The sequence below is a fragment of the Cetorhinus maximus genome, chromosome 2, assembly GCF_964194155.1.
Source record: "Cetorhinus maximus chromosome 2, sCetMax3.hap1.1, whole genome shotgun sequence".
In the NCBI taxonomy this organism is placed as follows: domain Eukaryota; kingdom Metazoa; phylum Chordata; class Chondrichthyes; order Lamniformes; family Cetorhinidae; genus Cetorhinus; species Cetorhinus maximus.
The window spans coordinates 124,912,947-124,934,621 of record NC_135880.1 but is presented as its reverse complement, the minus strand read 5'-3'; the positions used below and the strand labels follow the sequence as shown (position 1 = coordinate 124,934,621).

Genomic DNA, 21,675 nt, shown 5'->3' with positions numbered 1-21,675 from the left:
CCCTTCTTCCATCCATCCCTTCCTCCATCCTTCTCTCCATCCGTCAATCCCTCCTTCCTTTCATCCATCCCTTGATCCATCCCTCCCTCCCATCAACCGTCCCTCCAACCAACCCTCCCTTCTTTCATCCATCCATCCCTCAATCCATCCACCCTTCTATCACTTCCGCTGTCCTGCCCTGCCTCCCTCCTTTCATTCCTTCCTCCCTCCTTCCTTTCCTCCTTCCATCTGTCCCACCCTCAATCCAACCAGCCACAGAAGAAATATTCAAAGATACAAACAATCCAATCATCATTTCAAGACCCAATTGCTATAACTTTCTTCATATTTCTACCTGTTTTCTGATAGGTTGGAGCTGTAAGTGCCTTTGCTCAGACACTGCGTAGATATACGTCCCTCAATCATTTAGCTCAAGCTGCTCGAGCTGTGCTGCAAAACACATCTCAAATTAACCAGATGCTCAGTGACCTCAATCGTGTAGACTTCGCCAATGTCCAGGTAAGCTTCAGGACTGTACAATGTTACATCAACTAAAGTTAATCATGTTTAGATATTTAATAAAATTAATTCACTCAAACTCTACTGTATATGACTACAACTAGTAAATTGTTCTGTAGTTTTCTTTTTAAAGCCATTTTCAATCATTTAAAACCAGATTACTCACAGGCGGTGGAGCAGATACTCTGATGAAAAATGCTAGGCAGCAAAATTCAGCTTCTTGGCATCCATTTTCCTGGCACACTGAGTGCCATTTTGATGCCAAATTCATGTCCACACAGACCTCTGGTGTGAGCTGCGCCTGATGCCATTTTGGTAGGGGTATTACTATGTGCAGGGATTGTCTGCCAGAGGTATCTAGGGTAGACTGATCTAGGCATCAGTCAGCATGTAACGATGATTTGATGAAAGCGCTGCCAATTTGGAGCTCAGTGCTTCAGCTAACACCATCTCTTAAGCACTGTAGCTGAACACACGTTCAGCAGCAGGAAGGAAACCCACCAGCACTAGTTAAGGGATCATCAATTTCTTACAAGTTAGTTATTGACCAATTTCTACTGGCTGTTGCTACAACTATAGAAGTGTTTGATGATTTTTAATGTTCTTTCAAGTTGCTGAAGTTTACAGGGACTGGTATAGCACATGCTGAAGGACTTTGTCCTGACTTCAGAACTTGTGTACAAACCACTCACTCCCAACATGGGTCCAGTAGTATGCAGTTCCTTGAACTATAGCATGACAGGAGCAGAGGTGACACACGGAAGGACAAACTACTGGAAGAGGGAGGTGAGAAAGCTTCCCAGCAGGAGATCTTGAAGCATTTCTTTTTCTCTCCCGAACCCCAGCAAGGAGCAATATGTCAAAATCTGTGCTTCATTAAAGACATCCACACTGAAATCTGCAACCACAATTGCAAACTCAGAGCAAGGCGTGGACAACATTGCCAGTGGCTGTGAATGTGAACTTTGATGCCTTTTATAATTTTATTTTTATTTTATGCATTGGGCTCATTCTAGGCTGAAGCTGGAGGTATTTGCAAAATCTCCCAGTTTGTTGTCCACTTTTACATAAGGGAGGTCACTGAGGCTCTGTATTTCTAGAGAGAAGGAGGCAGAGTGAGTACTAGGCTTTGTGAGGATTGCAGGTTTCCCCATACTGTGTGGTGCCATTGACTCTCCACATATTGCTCTGCATGTCAACTCTGAGATGTACTGCAACCGAATGCGATTCCACTGCCTTAACCTCTAGCTGGGATGTGACAACAGGCAGAGAATCATGTAGGTCAATGCTCGGTCTCCCAGCAGCAGTCACATTGCCTTCATTCAACAGCAGTTTGCTGTGTCATCTGTATTTGAGCTACTACAACAAACCAGAGAGTCGCTACTGGGTGACAAGGGTGATCCATTGATAACATGGCTTATGACTCTGCTGCACACGTAGGTAGCATACATACAATGAAAGCCATGCTGTCCCAAGCTGATAGAGCAGACAATTGGCATGTCAAAACAGCACTTACGCTGCCTGAACCATTCTGGAGGAAACCTGCAGTGCTTAATAAAGCAGCTGTCAAGATTCCTAGTGGTCTGCTGTGTGCTGCACAATGTCACCATCATGAGAACTCAGCCCTTGCCACCAATTGAGGAAGAGGAAGGGAGGAGACAACCATTTTATACCCTTTCTGAACAGGCTGCTCCTGAACAACTTATCTGAATGCGATACCAATTCACCAACAGTCCCACAACTTACCTTTTCTCTGTTGTTGACTATCACAGGGACAATTTGACCACAATTCAAAAATATAAGCCAATATAAAATAAACATTACAAACCAAATTTATAAATCAAACTATGCCATATTGCATGTCAACTAATCACCTTTCTGTATTCCCATAGTGCTTGTTTTCTGTGTGCTGGTGCATGTCCTAGTGCTCCTACGCAGTGCTACATCAGCAGCCGCAGCTTGGCTGATAGAAGATTGCTGATTTCTAGTTGGGGAGCAGAAGGCCCTGGGTATGCGTGCACAAATTATTGAAGGTGGAAGAACAGGTTGAGAGCCAATTAATAAAGCGTACAAGACCCTGGGCTTTATAAATAGGGCCATGGAGTACAAAAGCAAAGGAGTCATGATAAACTTGTATAAAATGCTGATTTGGCATCAGCTGAAGTATTGCATCCAGTTCTGGGCACCACACTTTAGGAAGGATGTGAAGGCATGAGAGAGAATGCAGAGAAGATTCATGAGACTGGTTCCAGGGATAAGGAACTTCAGTAGATCTATGTAGATTGGAGAAGCTGGGGCTATTCTCCTCAGAGAAGAAAAGGTTGAGAGGAGATTTAATAGAGGTATTCCAAAATCATGAGGGGAGCGTACAGAGTAAATAGAGAGAAAATGTTTGCATTGGTGATTGAGAACCAGAGGACACAGATTTAAGGAAATTGGCAAAAGAAGCAATAGCGACATGAGGAAAACCTTTTTCACACAGTGAGTGGTTAGGATCTGGAATGCACTGCATGAGACTGTCATGGAGGCAGCTTCAATCATGGCATCCAAAGGAAATTGAATCATTATCTGAAAAGGAAACATTTGCAGAGCTGCATGGAAAAGGCGGGAGAGTGGCACTGGATGAATTGCTCCTGCAGAGAGTCAGCGTGGACACGATGGGCAAAATGGCCTTCTTCTGTGCTGTAACCATTCTATAGTATAATTCCAGGATGCCCTTGAGAAAATCTGGACCTGGAAGGCCTGGCTTCTGACTGCACCATCTCAGCATGGGCAATAGAGGAGGGTCTAAAGTGGAAGGTTGAATGCTGTCATGTTGAGAGAGGATAGCAAGTTTCTTTTCCACAGAGCCAGTGCCATTTCCCTGGGGTGGCACCTCAGCAATCCTAGTAATGTGTAGTAAAGACAGATTTTTGGACTGCTGTGATGCCCCGCAAGTGCCTTTGTCCACTGGTATCAGCAGCTATGATGGCAGCAGTCTGAGCTTACGTAGCATCAAGCTGAGCTTGCATGAGAGTAGTCTAAACTTCCATGGTAGCAAGCTGACCGTGCATCACTTCAGCCTGAAAATGTGAGGTTGTCCACTTTGGCAGGAAGAATAAAAAAGCATATATTAAGTGGAAAGATATTGCAGAAATCTGTGGAACAGAGGGATCTGGGTGTCCTGGTACGTGGATCACAAAAAGCCAGTATCCAGGTACAGCAAATGACTAGGAAGACAAATTGAATGTTGCTGATTATTGCAAGGGGAATCGAAATATAAAAGTAGGGAATGTTTTGCTGCAGTTTTACAGCGCATTGATGCGATCACATCTGGAGTACTGTGTGCAGTTTTGGTCTCCTTATTTAAGAAAGAACGTAATTGCTTTAGAAGCAGTCCAGAGAAGGTTCACTTAACTGATACCTGGGATGAAAGGGATATCATAAGAGAAAGGTTGGACAGGTTGGGCCTGTATCGTTATGTATCTTATATGTTTCAATAAGATCACCTCTCATTCTTCTGGAAAGTCACATTTGAACAAGAGTGCTGGGAGTTGGGTGAGCGAGGGAGTTGGGTGAAGAGGGGAAGGAGGTGCTCCTTTTCTTTTCTAACTTTATCACCCTGAGGGAATTGGTTCTTACTCTACTACAGGGGAAGAAGCTGGCTGTTTGGTAAGTGATTAAGGTCTATTCTATTCCTAAGGTTTAAAATAATATAAGAAATGGTGGTAAGGTTAGTAAAATATATTAAAAAGGAAAATAATTAATTGAATAAAATAATTAAGTAGTTAATTAAAACACATCAAGGATGGCAGGACTGCTGATGTGTCATGGCCGGAGCATGTGGGAGCTCCAGGATGCCATTGTAATCCAGGGAAAACATGTCTGCAGTAAGTGTTTGTGGCTTGAGGAGCTTTGGCTCAGAGTCATTGAGCTGGAGGCCGAGCTGCAGACACTGCGATGCATCAGGGAGGGGAAAGTTACCCTGGACACTTTGTACGAGGAGGCGGTCACACCCCTTAGGATAGGGTCTTCTGATTTGGTCAACGGTCAGGGACAGGAGGATGTGACTGCGAGTGAGGCAGGTAAGGGGACCCAGAGGGCAGGAGTGCAGGAGCCTCAGCCTTTGCAATTGTTCGACAGTTTTGAGGTTCTTTCAGCTTGTTTGGATAAGAGTGGGGGCTGCAAGGTGGATGAGCTGACTGGCCAAGGCACGGTGACACAGGAAGCCTTTCAAGCGGGGGAAACAAAAAGGAATGTAATGTTAGCAGGGGATAGTATAGTGAAGAGGATTGACTCTGTTCTCTGCAGCAAAGAGCAAGAGTCCAGAAAGCTGTGCCAGGGTTTGGGACATCTGCTCAGGGCTGGAGAGGAACTTGGAGTGGGAGGGGGAGGATCCAGTCCTCATGGTCCATTTGGGTACCAATGTAATAGGCAGGACAAGGAAAAAAGTTCTGCATTGTCAGTATGAGGAGCTAGGCACCAAATTAAGAAGCAGGACCTCAAAGGTAATAATCTCTGGATTATTACTTGAGCCATGTGCAAATTGGCATAGGGCAAATAAGATTAGAGAAATTAATGTGTGGTTCAAAGACAGGCGTGGTAAAAGTGAGTTGCAGTTCGTAGGGCACTGGCACCAGTACTGGGGAAAGTGTGGGCTGTACCGGTGGGACGGTCTACACCTGAACCATGCTGTGACCAGTGTTCTAGCAATTCCCATAACTAGGAAAGTAAAGAGGATTTTAAACTAAATAGTGCAGGTAACGAATAAAATTTGGGAAGATGTGGTAAATCAAAGCATTGGGACATGGCAAGAGTGAATGATACTAATATGAGAGATGATAAACAGAGTGTGACAGGAAGGGATAGAGAGTACAAATTATGAGTAAATCAGCAGATAAGGCTAGAGGTTACAAAAATAATGAAAGGACAAAACTAAAGGCTATGTATCTAAATGCATGTAGCATTCAAAAAAGCAGATGAACTGATAGTGCAAATAGAAATAAATAAATATGATCTGATAGCCATTACAGAGACATGACTAACATAGATTGGGACTTGATTGTTGAAGGGTACATGGCATTTAGGAAGGGCAGGAAGCTATGAAAAGGTGGAAGCGAGGCTCTGTTAATTAATAATGGTATTAGCACAATAGAGAGGAATAACCTAAGTTCAGGAAACCAGGATGTAGAAGTGAAAAAAGCAAAAAACTGCGGATGCTGGAAATCTAAAATAAAAACAAAAATAAAAATACCTGGAAAAACTCAGCAGGTCTGACAGCATCTGCGGAGAGGAATACAGTTAACATTTCGAGCCCGTATGACTCTTCAACAGAACTAAGGAAAAATAGAAGAGAGGTGAAATATAAGCTGGTTTAAGGGGAGTGGGACAAGTAGAGCTGGATAGAGGGCCAGTGATAAGTAGAGGCAAAGAAGAGATTGCCCAAGATGTCATAGACAAAAGGACAAAGAGGTGTTGACAGTGGTGACATTAGTTAAGATATGTGGAATAAGGTGACATTAAGGGTAGAAAGCAGGACGAGCAAGGTACAGATAGCCCTAGTGGGGGTGGGGTGGGGGGAAGGGATTGCGATAGGCTAAAAGTTAGAGATAAAACAATGGATGGAAATACATTTAAAAATAATGGAAATAGTTGGGGGAAAAAAATCTATACTAATTATTGGAAAAAAGAGGGATCTGAAAGGGGGTGGGGATGAAGGAGAGAGTTCATGATCTAAAGTTGTTGAACTCAATATTCAGTCCGGAAGGCTGTAAAATGCCTAATCGGAAGATGAGGTGCTGTTCCTCCAGTTTGCATTGAGCTTCACTGGAACATTGCAGCAGGCCAAGGACGGACATGTGGGCATGAGAGCAGGGTGGAGTGTTGAAATGGCAAGCGACAGGCAGATCTGGGTCATGCTTGCGGACAGACCGAAGGTGTTCCGCAAAGCGGTCACCCAGTTTGCGTTTGGTCTCTCCAGTGTAGGGGAAACCACATTGGGAGCAGTGAATGCAGTAGACTAAATTGAGGGAAGTGCAAGTGAAATGCTGCTTCACTTGAAAGGAGTGTTTGGGCCCTTGGACGGTGAGAAGAGGGGAAGTAAAGGGGCAGGTGTTGCACCTTCTGCGGTTGTATGGGAAGGTGCCGGAGGGGGTTGAGGTGTAGGGGGTAATGGAGGAGTGAACCAGGGTGTCCTGGAATGCCGCCAGAGGGGGTGAAGGGAAGATGTGTTTGGTGGTGGCATCATGCTGGAGTTGGCGGAAATGGCAGACGATGATCCTTTGAATGCGGAGGCTGGTGGGGTGATAAGTGAGGACAAGTGGGGACCCTATCATGGTTCTGGGAGGGAGAGGAAGGTGTGAGGGCAGATGCGCGGGAGATGGGCCAGACATGGTTGAGGGCCCTGTCAACCACCATGGATGGAAAACCTCAGTTAAGGAAGAAGGAAGACATGTCAGAGGAACTGTTTTTGAAAGTGGCATCATCAGAACAGATGCGACAGAGGCAAAGGAACTGAGAGAATGGGATGGAGTCCTTACAGGTAGCGGGGTGTGAGGATCTGTAGTCAAGGTAGCTGTGGGAGTCGGTAGGCTTATAATGAATATTGGTGGACAGTCTATCACCAGAAATTGAGACAGAGAGGTCAAGGAAGGGAAGGGAAGTGTCAGAGATGGACCATGTGAAAATGATGGCGGGGTGGAAACTGGAAGCAAAATTAATAAATTTTTCCAGGTCCAGACAAGAGCATGAAGCAGCACCGAAGCAGTCATTGATGTACCGGAGAAAGAGTTGTGGGAGGGGGCCGCAGTAGGACTGGAACAAGGAATGTTCCACATACCCCATAAAGAGACAGGCATAACTGGGGCCCATGTGGGTACCCATAGCCACACCTTTTATTTAGAGGAAGTGGGAGGAGTTTAAGGAGAAATTGTTCAGTGAGAGAACAAGTTCAGCCAGAGGGCGGAGAGTAGTGGTGGATAGGGATTGTTCGGGCCTCTGTTCAAGGAAGAAGCAGAGAGCCCTCAGACCATCCCGGTGGGGGATGGAGGTGTAGAGGGATTGGACATCCATGGTGAAGAGGAGGCGGTTGGGGCCAGGGAACTGGAAATTGTTGATATGATGTAGGGTGTCAGAGGAATCACGGATGTAGGTGGGAAGGGACTGGACAAGGAGAGAGAGAATGGAGTCAAGATAGCAAGAAATGAGTTCCGTGGGGAAGGAACAGGTTGATACGATCGGTCTGCCGGGACTGTCCTGTTTGTGGATTTTGGTTAGGAAGTAGAAGTGGGTCGTCCGAGGTTGGAAGCTGTGGAAGGAAGATCTCCAGAGGAGATGAGGTCAGTAACAGTCCTGGAAACAATGGCTTGATGTTCAGTGGTGGGGTCATCGTCCAGGGGGAGGTAGAAGGAAGTGTCTGGAGAAGTGGTTTGGGTAGAGATGAGAGATGATAAATGCGAGAAGTCACCCACAAGGTAAGACGGAGTATAAAGGAACAAACACTGGGTGTTTGTCAGAAAGGTACGGCGATAATCATGGGGGATTTTAATCTACATGGACTGGAAATATCAGATGGGCAAAGGTAGCCTAGAAGAGGAGTTCATAGAATGTTTTCAGGATAGTTTCTTAGAACAGCATGTTCTGGAGCCAACCAGAGAGCAGGCTATACTAGACCTAGTATTGTGCGACAAGATAGGCTTAATTAACGTCCTCAGTAGTGAAGGCACCCCTAGCAGCGATCTTAATATGATTGAATTTTACACTCAGTTTGAGGGAGAGAAGAGTGGGTCCAAGACTATATTTCAAACTTAAATAAGGGCAATTATGAGGGCATGAAAGCAGAGCTAGCGAAAGTGAACTGGCAAGTTAAGTTAAGGGATAGGTCAATAGAGACACAGTGGCAGACATTCAAAGGGATATTTTTAAAAATACTCACAGAATCACACAGTGCAGAAGAGGCCCTTCGGCCCATCGAGTCTGCACCGACACGTGAGAAACACCTGACCTACCTACCTAATCCCATTTACCAGCACTTGGTCCATAGCCTTGAATGTTATGACGTGCCAAGTATTCATCCAGGTACTTTTTAAAGTACTTGAGGCAACCCGCCTCCACCGCCCTCCCAGGCAGCGCATTTCAGACCGTCACCACCCTCTGGGTAAAAAAGTTTTTCCCCCCTAAAGCTCCTGCCCCTCACCTCGAACTTATGTCCCCTCATGACTGACCCTTCAACTAAGGGGAACAGCTGCTCCCTATTCACCCTGTCTATGCCCCTCATAATCTTGTACACCTTGATCAGGTCACCCCTCAGTCTTCTCTGCTCCAACAAAAACAACCCAAGTCTATCCAACCTCTCTTCATAACTTAAATGTTTGGTCCCAGGCAACATCCTGGTGAATCTCCTCTGCGCCCCCTCCAGTGCAATCACATCCTTCCTATAATGTGGCGACCAGAACTTCACACAGTGGCCAGAATTTTCCAGCTGACCTGCGGATGGCGTAGCCCGCACGTCAGCGCATAAAATGTCGTGCGCTGATGTCAGCGCGCGGCATCACAATATTTCGGTGGGCGGGCGCGCTCAGTTCGCCCGCCATTAATTGAAGGGCTCGTTAAGGCCCTTAACTTGCCAATCGTCCATGATTTTGAGGGGCCCGTGCGAAATTCGGGTCGGTGCACGGGCCCAACGGGTAGGAGATTATTTAAGAAAACTTTTGCAATGTCGGGATATATGGACTCAGAGGGGTTGTTCATGTTTTACATGAAGTTATAATTGATGAAAGTGTTTAAAAGTTGCCTGTGTGATTGTTAGCAGTTCTCATCGATTTCCAAGAGAGCTTCTTGTGTACTTTGAAACCAGTCTGCAGCCAGTAATCTTTCTTGGGCCTGCAGCTTTCTGGAGGCCTACATTTAGCCTGGGGATATGGGTTCTGACCTCTCCACTGGAGGCAGCTCCCCTGAGGAGGAAGGGAGGGATAGAATAAGGAGGAGACCAGGACTAGACAATCAGCCTCCAGGGGAGCCACCTTTGGGAGGCCAGGCACAGGCACAAGAGGCGCAGAATCCAAGAGGTTGCCCAAGGTGCAAGGGGCAGCAGAAGACGCCACTATCCTGCTGCCAGGGTATACAGGCGGCAAAGCAGCTACCTCAATATGACAGGTGCAGTGCCGAAGGAGGCTCCGACTCTCAAGGGAGACAGTCAACTATATCTGTCAGATGATTGTCCTGAGATCTCCCCTAACTCTGTGGGTGGACACCCCATGCCAGCGACTCTGAAGCTCACAGTTGCCCTCCACTCCTATGCCTCTGGCTCCTTCCAGGGTTCGGTGGGTGATCTTTGCGGTGTCTCCCAATCAGCTGTCCACACTTGTGTCAAGCAGGTTACAGATGCTCTGTTCAGATAGGTATCCACCTTCATCCACTTCCGCTGCGACCAGGCAAGTCAGGCACAGCGAGCCTGGACGCGGGGGAAGACAGCACGCATGTGGCCATCAAGGCGCCAGCAGGTGAGCCCGGTGCCTTCGTCAACAGGAAGGGCTTCCAGTCCACGAACACGCAGATAGTGTGTGATCACAGGAAGCAGATTTTACAAGTCTATGCAAGGTACCCAGGCAACTCCCACGACACCTACATCCTCAGACACTCCCAGGTGCCGGGGCTCTTCAGTGCTCCGGCTCGGCTGGATGGTTGGCTGCTGGGTGACATGACGCCACTACGCTGCCCAAGAACAGAAGCTGAGCAGCGGTACAATAGGAGCCAGGGCACCACAAGGGCTGTGGTGGAGAGAGCCATCGGTCTCAAGATGCGCTTCCATTGCCTGGACCGCTCAGGGGGCGCACTCCAGATCGCGTCTCACTGATAGTGGTAGTCTGCTATGCCCTGCGCTGGAAAGGGGGATGCAGTTGACGATGAAGACCTTGACACCCTGGATGAAGCTGCACATGATGAATCCAGCAGTGCCTCAGAGGATGAGGAAGCACAGGGCGATGATGAGGGGCAGAACAATGACCCGCATTTACACCAAGGAGGCAGGGTCACCCGCGACAATTTAATCCAAAGTACCTTCAGCTAGCTCCACACACATGGATCAGCAGGAACAGCATTGCCTGGCACTTCCACACGTAAATTCCCAACCGAGGTGTGTGTGTCTGCGCTGGTGCCTGGCTGGCTGAAATGATGTGCCGCAAGTTGCACTTGTTGGCCCTCAGGTATGGAGGCGGGGCCGTGGGGTCGAGGTGCGGGTCGCTCTGGTGGTGATGCTGAAATTAACAACAAGGACAGTGCATTAGTTAGCGTACATTCAGTTCAACCTTTCATCCCTTTCCCCCCCAGCCTCATAAGTCGCTCACCCTTCAAGACCCTAAGGAGAAGAACATTGGTGAGGTGATAAAGAGTCAAGACGAGCCCCAAACATTAAACGCACATGCAGACAGGCTGGTCAGATGGCCTCTGGAATGCCACATGGCTTGTTATGAACCATAGGAGTGGGGAGAGCGCAGAGGTACCTGACCTGGATGCATTGTGGCCTGGATAGTTGCGGGGCTGAGGAAACATTGCAAACAGTAGCGACATTTGCCGTCGATCACAGGAGATTGAGAGGTCACATTATTGGCCTTCATTCTGTAAGGAGGGGCATAGACCGGGTGGGCAGAAGGCAACATTTCCCCTTGGTGCAAGGATGAGTAACTTGGTGGCATTCATCTAAGTTGAGTGCCATGATGTTCACAGCTGAGGTGCTGAGGACCTTTTGGACAAATTAATTTGGGGCACACTGGCTGAAAGGGTGCAGGAGGTCCCAAACCCCCTCAGATGAAATAAGTCTTTGGCTGTGCAGCAACGATCCAATGGCATGTTAGACCATGATGATAGTGGTCACAAATGAGATAAGGCGACTTTGGGAGGTGGTGGAGACACGATTCCTCAAGGGGACGAGGATCCCTTCTGTATGACCCACACATCAGAATGTCTCAGTCTGTGAATGAGCAGTGTTTCAGCATTAACGATTGCAGCAACCATCAGTGGTTTGGATGGTGTGCAGACAGAGTGGATGGGACAGTGGACCTCAAATACCTGGCCGCTGGACCCCAGCCTCGCCGCCCCGGCGGCCCTGGCCTCCTGCCTCCTGCCTAGCTCCATGGCCTGCTCTTCAAAAGGCGTGAGGTGCTGCAGGAGGGCGTGCCCACCTCCAGTCCTCTGGCGCTCCCGGGCATTGTGGTGAGTTTTTGCCTGCAAAACAGAGAAGAGGATTTATTGGGGCTGCTCGCTCACGTAGTCTGCACGCGCACGCCGCACCCCAACCACAGTGGCCCATCTGAAGCCTCCAACAGCTCCTGTCCACACTACTGACGATCAGTCCCCAGAAGATAGCACGCCTGGTCCCAACCCCCTTCCCCAATGGCCACCTTGGACACATTCGGCGTCCATCACTTTGAATATCACGCAGCTCTTAGTGCCCATGGCAAGGAGGCGCAACTAGGTCCGGTGCCGATGCCAGCAGATGGCACTTGCCCAAAACATCTTGAGGCACCCCTTGCACCATCTCATTACCATCAATATGACATGTGTTGGAATTCTGAGTATGTGTCCAGCGTCCTCCCCTGCAGGTTGCCCCCAGACTACTCAAATACCACAAAGACCAACATATGCTGCAGGGAGAACCCTTCTTCTCCTCAACCACTGAGGCTGGTGTAAGCATGGTCAGTACCCATTTGCCCACCCAGCGTGCGACAGATGCCCTATGCAGTAACAACAGCAAGACATGGTGGGAGGGGTCAAAGGCTAAGGCTGCCTTCTGGGTCAAATGGCCAAGACAGACATGGTACTCACCCTTCCAGAGCACAGCAAATCATTGAATTGTTTCCTGCACTGTGTGCCAGTGCGCTGCACATCTTCATGGGCGCTTACAGCGTCACCCACCTCCTCCCATGCCTGGCTGGTGACATGGGGGGCCCTCCTCCTCCCATCCTTCGAATACAGAAGGTGCCGACGGATGCCCACCTCTTGCAGGAGGACAGCAAGGCATGCATCGGATAATCGGGGGGCACAGTGGCCCCCGCTGGCCTCTCCTGCTGCCTGCCCCCCTCCTCCTGCTCATGCTGCTGTCCACTCGGACCTCCCTCCCTTTCTCCACGAGTGGTCATGGTGCACTGCCTCAAGCAGGCTGCCTGACCACTCTTTATACAGACTGCCTGTTCCCCATTGGAACCGGCAGTCTGAGGCCGTCCGCCCCCCGCGACTATTTTCCTGTTCTCCACAGGAGTCGCCCGCCCGCGGAAAATGGCGGTGCGGCCCGTTTCTTCAGCGGCAATCGGCCGCCCGCCCGACCGACGAACGTAAAATTCTGCCCAGTATTCCAGCTGTGGCCTCACCAAGGTTCTATGCAACTCCAACATGATCTCCCTACTTTTGTAATCTATGCCTCGATTGATAAAGGCAAGTGTCCCATATGCCTTTTTCACCACCCCACAAACATGCCCCTCCGCCTTCAGAATAGATATATTCGAATGAGAAAGAAAAATTCCAAGGGGAGGACTCACCATCAGTGGTTAACTAAAAACACTAAAGATAGTATCAAACTTAAAGAAAAAGCATATAATTACCCAATGATGGGTGGCAGGTCAGAAGATTGGACAGAATATAAAAAACATTAAACAATGACCAAAAGATTAATAAGGAGGGAAAAATTACAGTATGCGAGATAGCTAGCTAGAAAAAAAAGACAGGTAGTAAGAATTTCTATCGATATTTAAAAAAGAAAAGAGTTAACAAAGTGAATGTTGATCCTATAGAAAGTGGGTCTGGGGAATTATTAGTGGAAATAAGGAGATATCAGATGAATTGAACAGGTATTTTCTTCGGTCTTCACTATAGAGGATACAAGTAATGTCCCAGAAATAGCTGTAAATCAGGAATGGAAGGCAGGGAGGAACTCAAGAAAGTTACAATCACCAGGGAAGTGCTACTGAGCAAATTGTTGGAGCTGCGATCTGCCAAGTCCCCGGGTTCTGATGGACTTCATCCTATGGCCTTAAAAGAAGTGGCTAGTGAGATTGTAGATACATTGGTTTTAATTTTCCAAAATTCCCAGATTCAGGGAAGGTTCCATTAGATTGGAAAACAGCAAATGTAACTCCTTTATTCAAAAAGGGAGGGAGACAGAAAGCAGGAAACTACAGGCCAGTTACCTTAACATCTGTCATAGGGAAAATGTTAGAAACTATTATTAAAGATGTTATAGCAGGGCACTTAGATAAATTCAGGGTAATGAAGCAGAGTCAACATGGTTTTGCAAGACAGAAATCATGTGTAACCAATTTATTGGAGTTCTTTGAAGAAATAACATGTGCTGTAGATAAAGGGGAACTAGTAGGTGTACTGTACTTAGATTTCCAGAAGGCATTCAACAAGGTGCCACATGAAAGGTTATTGTGGAAAATAAAAGCTCATGGTGTAGGGGGCAACATATCGGCATGGATAGGAGGTTGGCTAGCTAACACTAAACAGAGAGTAGGCATAAATGGATCATTTTCTGGTTGGAAAGATGTAAGAGTGGTATGTCACAAAGACCCATCAGTGCTGGAGCCTCAACTTTTTATAATTTATATAAATGACTTGGATGAAGGGACTGAAGGTATGGTTGCTAAATTTGCTCATGATACAAAGGTAGGTAGGAAAATATGTTGTGAAGAGGACATAAGGAGGCTACAAAGGGACATAGATTGGTTAAGTGAGTGGGCAAAGATTGGCAAATGGAGTATAATGTGGAAAAATGTGAAATTATCCATTTTGGCAGGAAGAATTAAAAAGAAGCATATGATCTAAATGGTGAGAGATTGCAGAGCTCAGATGCAGAGGAATCTGGGTGTCCTAGTGCATGAATTGCAAAAGGTTAGTATGCAGGTATTGCAAGTAATTAGAAAAGCTAATATAATGTTATAGTTTATTGCGAGGGGAATTGAATACAATTGCTTATCAATTTTGCCTGCCAACCTTTGATTCCAGTTTACCTGGCCCAGATCCACTCCTACCCCATTGAAGTTGGCTTTCCCCTAGTTAATTATTCTTTCTCTGTTTTGTTCCTTGTCCTTTTCCATAGCTACCCTAAACCTTATGATAAAATGATTACTGTCACCTAAATGTTCCCCAACTGACACTTAATCCTCTTGGCCCACTCATTCTCAAGAATCAGGTTTAGCAGTGTCCCTTCCCAGTTGGACTAGAAACATATTGCTGTAGAAAATTTTCCTGAACACACCCTAGGAACTCTTGCCTCTCTCTGCCCTTTACATTACTGCTATCCCAGTCACTATTCAGAAAATTAAAGTCCCTCGACATTAATCCCCCTACTCTTTAATTCTTGCACCTCTCTGTAATTTCCTTGCAAATTTGTTCCTCTACATCTTTACACCCCTGCATCTTTCCCATTAGTTTGTGGCCCATAGACTACACCAGGCAATATAACTGCACCTTTTTAAGTTCCTTAGATCTAGCCAAATACATCCTGTCTCTGACTCTTCTGGGACATCCTCTCCAGCACTGAAATGTTTTCCTTAATCAATAGTGCCGCCCCTTCGCCTTTACTTCCTTTCCTGTCTTTTCTGAACATTTTAAGATGCTGCCCTATTGCACTGCTTCATGGAAGATTTTACATTCTGCAGAAATACAAATGTGTTTAAGCAGAAATTTAATCAAAAATTTAATTCTGAAGACATGCACTAGATTGCCAGTTGCATGCATAGCAGAAGCCCTTGGCCAATGCGTTTAGTTTATTTAAACACTGCCTTCACTTAAAATGAAATAGCCCATAAGTAATTGGAATTAGCAAGTGGCACAATTTGAATAGGAAATCTTAAAGAACATGTACGTTTCATCTTTCTGCGAAATAGTTCTGCCTGAATTCATGTTTTATTCTTGAGATTTCATACTTTTTGAATTATGTCCTGTAATTTTGAACCTCCTATTATTATGAATAACAAGGTTCTTAATGTCAATGTTTGATGTACAGAGCCAGTTGTACAAGAAAGTAAAAACAAGAAAAAGTAATTAAATTTGTCTAGCTTGGCTCATAGTTAATAAATCATATTCATCACTTGCACAAACTATTATCTATCTTCCTTCTGCTTTGGCATCAATCCTAAATTCCTCTCAGGAGAACTTGTAAGGTTTCATTCCTGAAATGGAACTTTAAATCAATGTCTATCCCGATCATGGCACTTGCAGTTTCACTGTCATTAAAATTAATTATCAGGAAACGGGAAGCACCACAAAGCAGGCATGCTGACCTCTGCATCTGGTTTAACAATCTGTCAATAATGGCTCCCTTCTGGGTGCCTCACCTCACAAAAACATACTTTTCAATTCCTTGTTTAAGCAGCAATCTATTTTTATTAAATGCTTTGCCTAAGTTTACATTCACCATACTGCTGTTCAGTAAGTTAAATCCAGCTTATGTCAAGCATAGATCAGTGAATAAGCCATGGAGGTCAGCACAACCCAGTTCATGACACTGTTACTTTTCTGGAGATTAATGTCAATGATGAGAAAATCAGCAGTGTTGAAAAATCTATTTTTTCATTTTTTGTGTGCTTCAACTTTTAAGTCATTCATTTAGTTATTTGGTAAGTTAACCCTGAATGAAACAGAATTACTCCTTGTTGGAGAGGGAAAGTCTGCATTACATTCTAAGTACTCCTTTCTAATTTATTGGAAAATAACACTCCACTTGGCATTTCCTTGAAGTAATTTTAGAAATGTATGAATCTTGTAGCCTTTAATCATTTTAATTCCCTCAGTTATGGACTCATCCCTTTCCCAACTTTGGAATTGCTGCAGAAGTTGCAACTTCCCTTATCATTGGCAATGGAAGTACCGTAATACAATTAACATTATTAATATTTACATCAGGCTTGATCAACCCGCGGTCCCGGCCCACGAAGCCCCTCCATGTCGCCCCCAGAACGATTGTTGAAAATGCCAGTATGATGGCTCAGTGAGTTTGAATATTTCTTCAGGGGCCTGTTCTTCCCATCAGATCTGTCTTTCTCCCACGTTTGAAGCTGATAGGGTCACTGCTAAACATGGGAGAGAACCAGGCTGTGACTGGAGGAGCAGCTAACACCGGCAACTACGAGTATTTGAAGAGAGAGAGGGAGAGAGACTGTGAAGGGCACGTTCACCACGCTTTGCTGTGGCTACTAGTGCTCTGGCCTGGCTGCGATTGCTTTCCCCCGGTTGCCGGTGCTCTGGCCCGACTGTAGTCACTTTTCCCAGTTGCCAGTGCTGTGGCCCTGCTCCGATACTTTCCCCCGGTTACCCATGCCATGACCCAGCTGCGGTCGCTTGCCCCCGGTTGCCGATGCTCTGGCCCAGCTGCAGTTGCTTTCCCCTGGTTGCCGGTGTTCTGGCCCAGCTGCGGTTGCTTGTCCCCAGTTGCCAGTGTTCTGGCCCAGCTGCAGTTGCTTGCCCCCAGTTGCCGGTGCTCTGGCCAGGTTGTGGTCGCTTTCCCCTGGTTGCTGATCCTCTGGCCCAGCTGCGGTCACTTTCTCCTGGTTGCCGGTGCTCTGGCCCAGCTGCATCAGCGTTCCTCCAGCTGCCAGTGCTCTGGCCAGCTGCTTTCAAGCAGCTCTGCCCCGGTTCCTGCCCTGCGTTTCTCAAGCTCTCAACACGCCCCTCACCGGGTGCCTGCGTTTGGGTGCCGCTAGGCCTCTGGCCTTGCTCCAGCACTCATCACATCCCATTCCCCAAGCCGATTGTGTGAGTCATGGTGAGTGAGTGAGTGCGAGGGCGGGCGAGTGACAGTGAGTGCGAGAGTGGATGAGTGACGGTGAGTGCGAGGGTGGGTGGGTGGGTGGGTGCGAGGGTGGGCGAGTGACAGTGAGTGCCAGGGTGGATGAGTGACAGTGAGTGCGAGGGTGGGCGAGAGACGGTGAGTACGAATGTGGGCGAGTGATGGTGAGCGAGTAACGGTGAGTGCGAGGATGGGCGAGTGGCAGTGAGTGCGAGGGTGGTTGAGTGCGATGGTGGGCGAGTGACACAGTACGAGGGTGGGTGAGTGTAAGGACGGGCGAGTGACGGTGAGTGTGAATGTGGGCAAGTGACGGTGAGTGTGAATGTGAGCGAGTGACAGTGAGTGCGAGGATGGGCGAGTGACAGTGAATGCGAGGGTGGGTGAGTGCGAGGACGGGCGAGTGACGGTGAGTGTGAGGGTGGGCAAGTGACGGTGAGTGTGAGGGTGGGCAAGTGACGGTGAGTGCGAGGGTGGGCAAGTGACGGTGAGTGCGAGAACAGGCGAATGGGTGAGTGACAGTGCGAGGATGGGCGAGTGACAGTGAGTGTGAATGTGAGCGAGTGACAGTGAGTGCGAGGATGGGCGAGTGACAGTGAGTGCGAGGGTGGGTGAGTGCGAGGACGGGCGAGTGACGGTGAGTGCGAGGACGGGCGAGTGACGGTGAGTGCGAGGACGGGCGAGTGACGGTGAGTGCGAGGACGGGCGGGTGACGGTGAGTGCGAGGACGGGCGGGTGACGGTGAGTGCGAGGACGGGCGAGTGACGGTGAGTGTGAGGACGGGCGGGTGACGGTGAGTGCGAGGGCGGGCGGGTGACGGTGAGTGCGAGGGCGGGCAGGTGACGGTGAGTGCGAGGGCGGGCGAGTGACGGTGAGTGCGAGGGCGGGCGGGTGACGGTGAGTGCGAGGGCGGGCGGGTGACGGTTAGTGCGAGGGCGTGCGGGTGACGGTGAGGGCGGGCGGGTGACGGTGAGTGCGAGGGCAGGCGGGTGACAGTGAGTGCGAGGGCGGGCGGGTGACGGTGTGTGCGAGGGCGGGCGGGTGACGGTGAGTGCGAGGACGGGCGGGTGACGGTGAGTGCGAGGACGGGCGGGTGACGGTGAGTGCGAGGACGGGCGGGTGACGGTGAGTGCGAGGACGGGCGGGTGACGGTGAGTGCGAGGACGGGCGAGTGACGGTGAGTGCGAGGACGGGCGAGTGACGGTGAGTGCGAGGACGGGCGAGTGACGGTGAGTGCGAGGACGGGCGAGTGACGGTGAGTGCGAGGACGGGCGAGTGACGGTGAGTGCGAGGACGGGCGAGTGACGGTGAGTGCGAGGACGGGCGAGTGACGGTGAGTGCGAGGTCGGGCGAGTGACGGTGAGTGCGAGGACGGGCGAGTGACGGTGAGTGCGAGGACGGGCGAGTGACGGTGAGTGCGAGGACGGGCGAGTGACGGTGAGTGCGAGGACGGGCGAGTGACGGTGAGTGCGAGGACGGGCGAGTGACGGTGAGTGCGAGGGTGGGCGAGTGACGGTGAGTGCGAGGGTGGGCGAGTGACGGTGAGTGCGAGGACGGGTGAGTGACGGTGAGAGTGAGGGTGAGTGTGAGGGTATGGCAATGGCTTCGTGGATGGGCGGGTGAGAGTGAGTGCGAGGGTGAGTGTATTTTAAAATTCATTCCTGGGATGAGTTTCGCTGGCTGGGCCAGCATTTATTGCCCACCCCTAATTGCACTTGAGAAGGTGGTGGTGAGCTGCCTTCTTGAACTGCTGCAGTCCATGTGGTGTAGGTACACCCACAGTGCTATTAGGAAGGGAGCTCCAGGATTTTGACCCAGCGACAGTGAAGGAACAGTGATATATTTCCAGGTCAGGATGGTGAGTGGCTTGGAGGGGAACTTCCAGGTGGTGGTGTTATCAACTATCTACTGCATCAGTCAATGGTGGAGGGATCGAATGTTTGTGGATGTGGTGCCAGTCAAGCGGGCTGCTTTGTCCTGGATGGTGTCAAGCTTCTTGAGTGTTGTGGGAGCTGCACTCATCCAGGCAAGTGGAGAGTATTCCATCACACTCCTGACTTGTGCTTTGTAGATGGTGAACATGCTTTGGGGAGTCAGGAGGTGAGTTACTTCCAAGTTTTGTATCTTCTGCAAATTTTGAAATTGTGCCCTGTACACCAAGGTCTATTTAATAACTATCAGGAAGATCAAGGATCCTAACACCAACCCCTGGGGAACTCCACAACAAACATTCCGACAGTTCAAAAAACATCCATTAACCATTGCTTTCTATTTCCTGTCACTCAGCCAATTTTGTCAGGATGGTGAGTGACTTGGAGGCGAACTTCCAAGTGGTGGTGTTCCCATCTGCCTGCTGCGTTGGTGGTGGAGGGAGTGAATGTTTGTGGATGTTGTGCCAGTCAAGCGGACTGCTTTGTCCTAGAGAGTGTCAAGCTTCTTGCTTGTTGTGAGAGCTGCACTCATCCAGGCAAATTTGTGGACAGGCTTTGGGTAGTCAGGAGGTGAGTTCCATCGCACGATTGAGGGTATGGCGATGGTTTTGTGGATGAGAGAGTGAGTGAGGGTGGGTGAGTGAGAGTGGAGGGTGGGTGAGTGAGTGTGAGTGAGGGTGGGTGAGTGAACAAGTGAGGGTGGGTGGCTGAGTGAGTGAGGGTGGGTGAGTGAGGACGGGCGGGTGAGTGAGTGAGGATGTTTGTGAGGGTGAGTGAGTGAGTGAGAGTGAGGGTGGGTGAGTGAACGAGTGAGGGTGGGGGTGGGTGCATGGTGAGTGTGTGCGCGAGTGGGTCTGTGCGTGCACTTGTGAGGAAGAGGGTGAGCGTGCCCGCGTGAGATAGAAGGTAAGCACATACATGTGTGTGAGAGGGAGGGGAGATTGTGTGTCTGGTTCACTCCCAGTCGCAGGGTTCTCATTCACCCTCACCCCCGCACACTAACAGGCACTCTCAAAGTGGGTGAGGGTGAGTGAATGAGCACCCTGAGGCTGCGAGTGAGCTGGACACACACACACACATTCACCTTTTCACACTTGAATGGTTTTTATTACTCTTTTTTTAATTATCAATTTATTGTTGTGAGGTTTTTTTTGCTCAACAAGTTGTTTCTCATCAGACGTCAGTTATTTCTTTGAAATTCATGTTCACTGTTTCCGAAATTTGCTCCTCGCCCCTGCAAATGGGAGAAAAATTGAGATGTGTTCCCCCCCCCCACCCCCGGCAATTAGAAAAGGTTGGACAACCCTGATTTACATCATCTGAAGGCACTCCTGATAAATTTACAAGCAATAGTTTAGAGTAATCAGGTTCCCAAAAATTATAAAATAAATAGCCATTGGTTGTAGCAACAGCAAATTAATGGTGGAATCAAGTGGTTCATGATCTAATGTCACAGCTTTTTTCAAACTGTCTTTGAATAATAATTCCACTAGTGGAACTATAAATTATTTTGTGTTTGGTGCCTGCTCTTTCTTGGATTGCCTCGCAGAGAAGATACTCTGCTTGAAGGTTTTCATGTTGGCAATAAAATTCTAACATATGTCAAAATAAATTTAGATAGGTTTATTATCTGACATAACAAAAAAAGAGTACTAAAAAGTGCTCTTTCTCTTAAAAATGCATTTACTGAAGGTTTTCTTATCCTGTCAGCACAGCTCCTGGTTCTTTTCTTCTGCAAGGAACCTCTAGAGATCCATTCCCTGGGTCCCTTTTTGATTGTAATTACGTGGATTCTGTTCTATTGTGTCAAAAGCTAATTGGAGCCCAACACTGCGGGTATTGCAGTACATGACAAAGATAGTGTTGGCTGTTATTTACAGCATCTGAAAGCACTCTTGTACCACTTAATTAAAAAGAGTGCTTGTTGACTTCTGACAAGGCGGCAAGTTTAAAGTAATTAAGTGCCCTAAAATAAGACAAAATAGTCAGTGGTTGTAGCAACATCAAATTCATAATGGAGTAAAATGTATGCATCAATGCCACAGCTTTTTGTAAAACTACATCTGAACTAAAAACATTAATTAGTGGGGACTATAAATTCTTTTGGGTTTGACACTTGATAATGCTGGGCTAGATATGATTGTGGAGTCTAAGTGAGCTCGAAACTTTTTAAGGTTGTGTGTGATAAAAGCATAACCTGTACTCATTTGTAAAACCGCAAACAGACAGATGGTAGGAAAGCCTTTCTCCCACTTGTAACCATCTATGTGAATTGAATTTGATCAGTTGAAACCAATTCTTAGTGGCAGTTGCTGGCAGCATAAAACATCCCACAGTTCAGCACAAGTTATCCTTAAATTTATAGCCTCCGTCAGAGATATCATACTTAATAGAAGATATCATTCTATGGCTGGGGTTTGAGCACATTGTTGAGGCAATGTAGAGAAAACTATTTATATCTAAATATTTTATCCTTGTCCATTGCAGACA

The 21,675-nt window shown here is 47.9% G+C and overlaps 1 protein-coding gene across 1 annotated transcript in view; it reads left to right on the top strand.

The window, feature by feature from the left end:
- LOC144697377 (transcription factor RFX3-like) overlaps positions 1-21,675 on the top strand; it is a 433,584-nt gene that overhangs the window by 360,821 nt on the left and 51,088 nt on the right. The window contains exon 16 of the mRNA XM_078569355.1: positions 349-498. Within this exon, the coding sequence (XP_078425481.1) occupies positions 349-498 (150 nt within the window). The remainder of the gene's footprint in view (positions 1-348; positions 499-21,675) is intronic.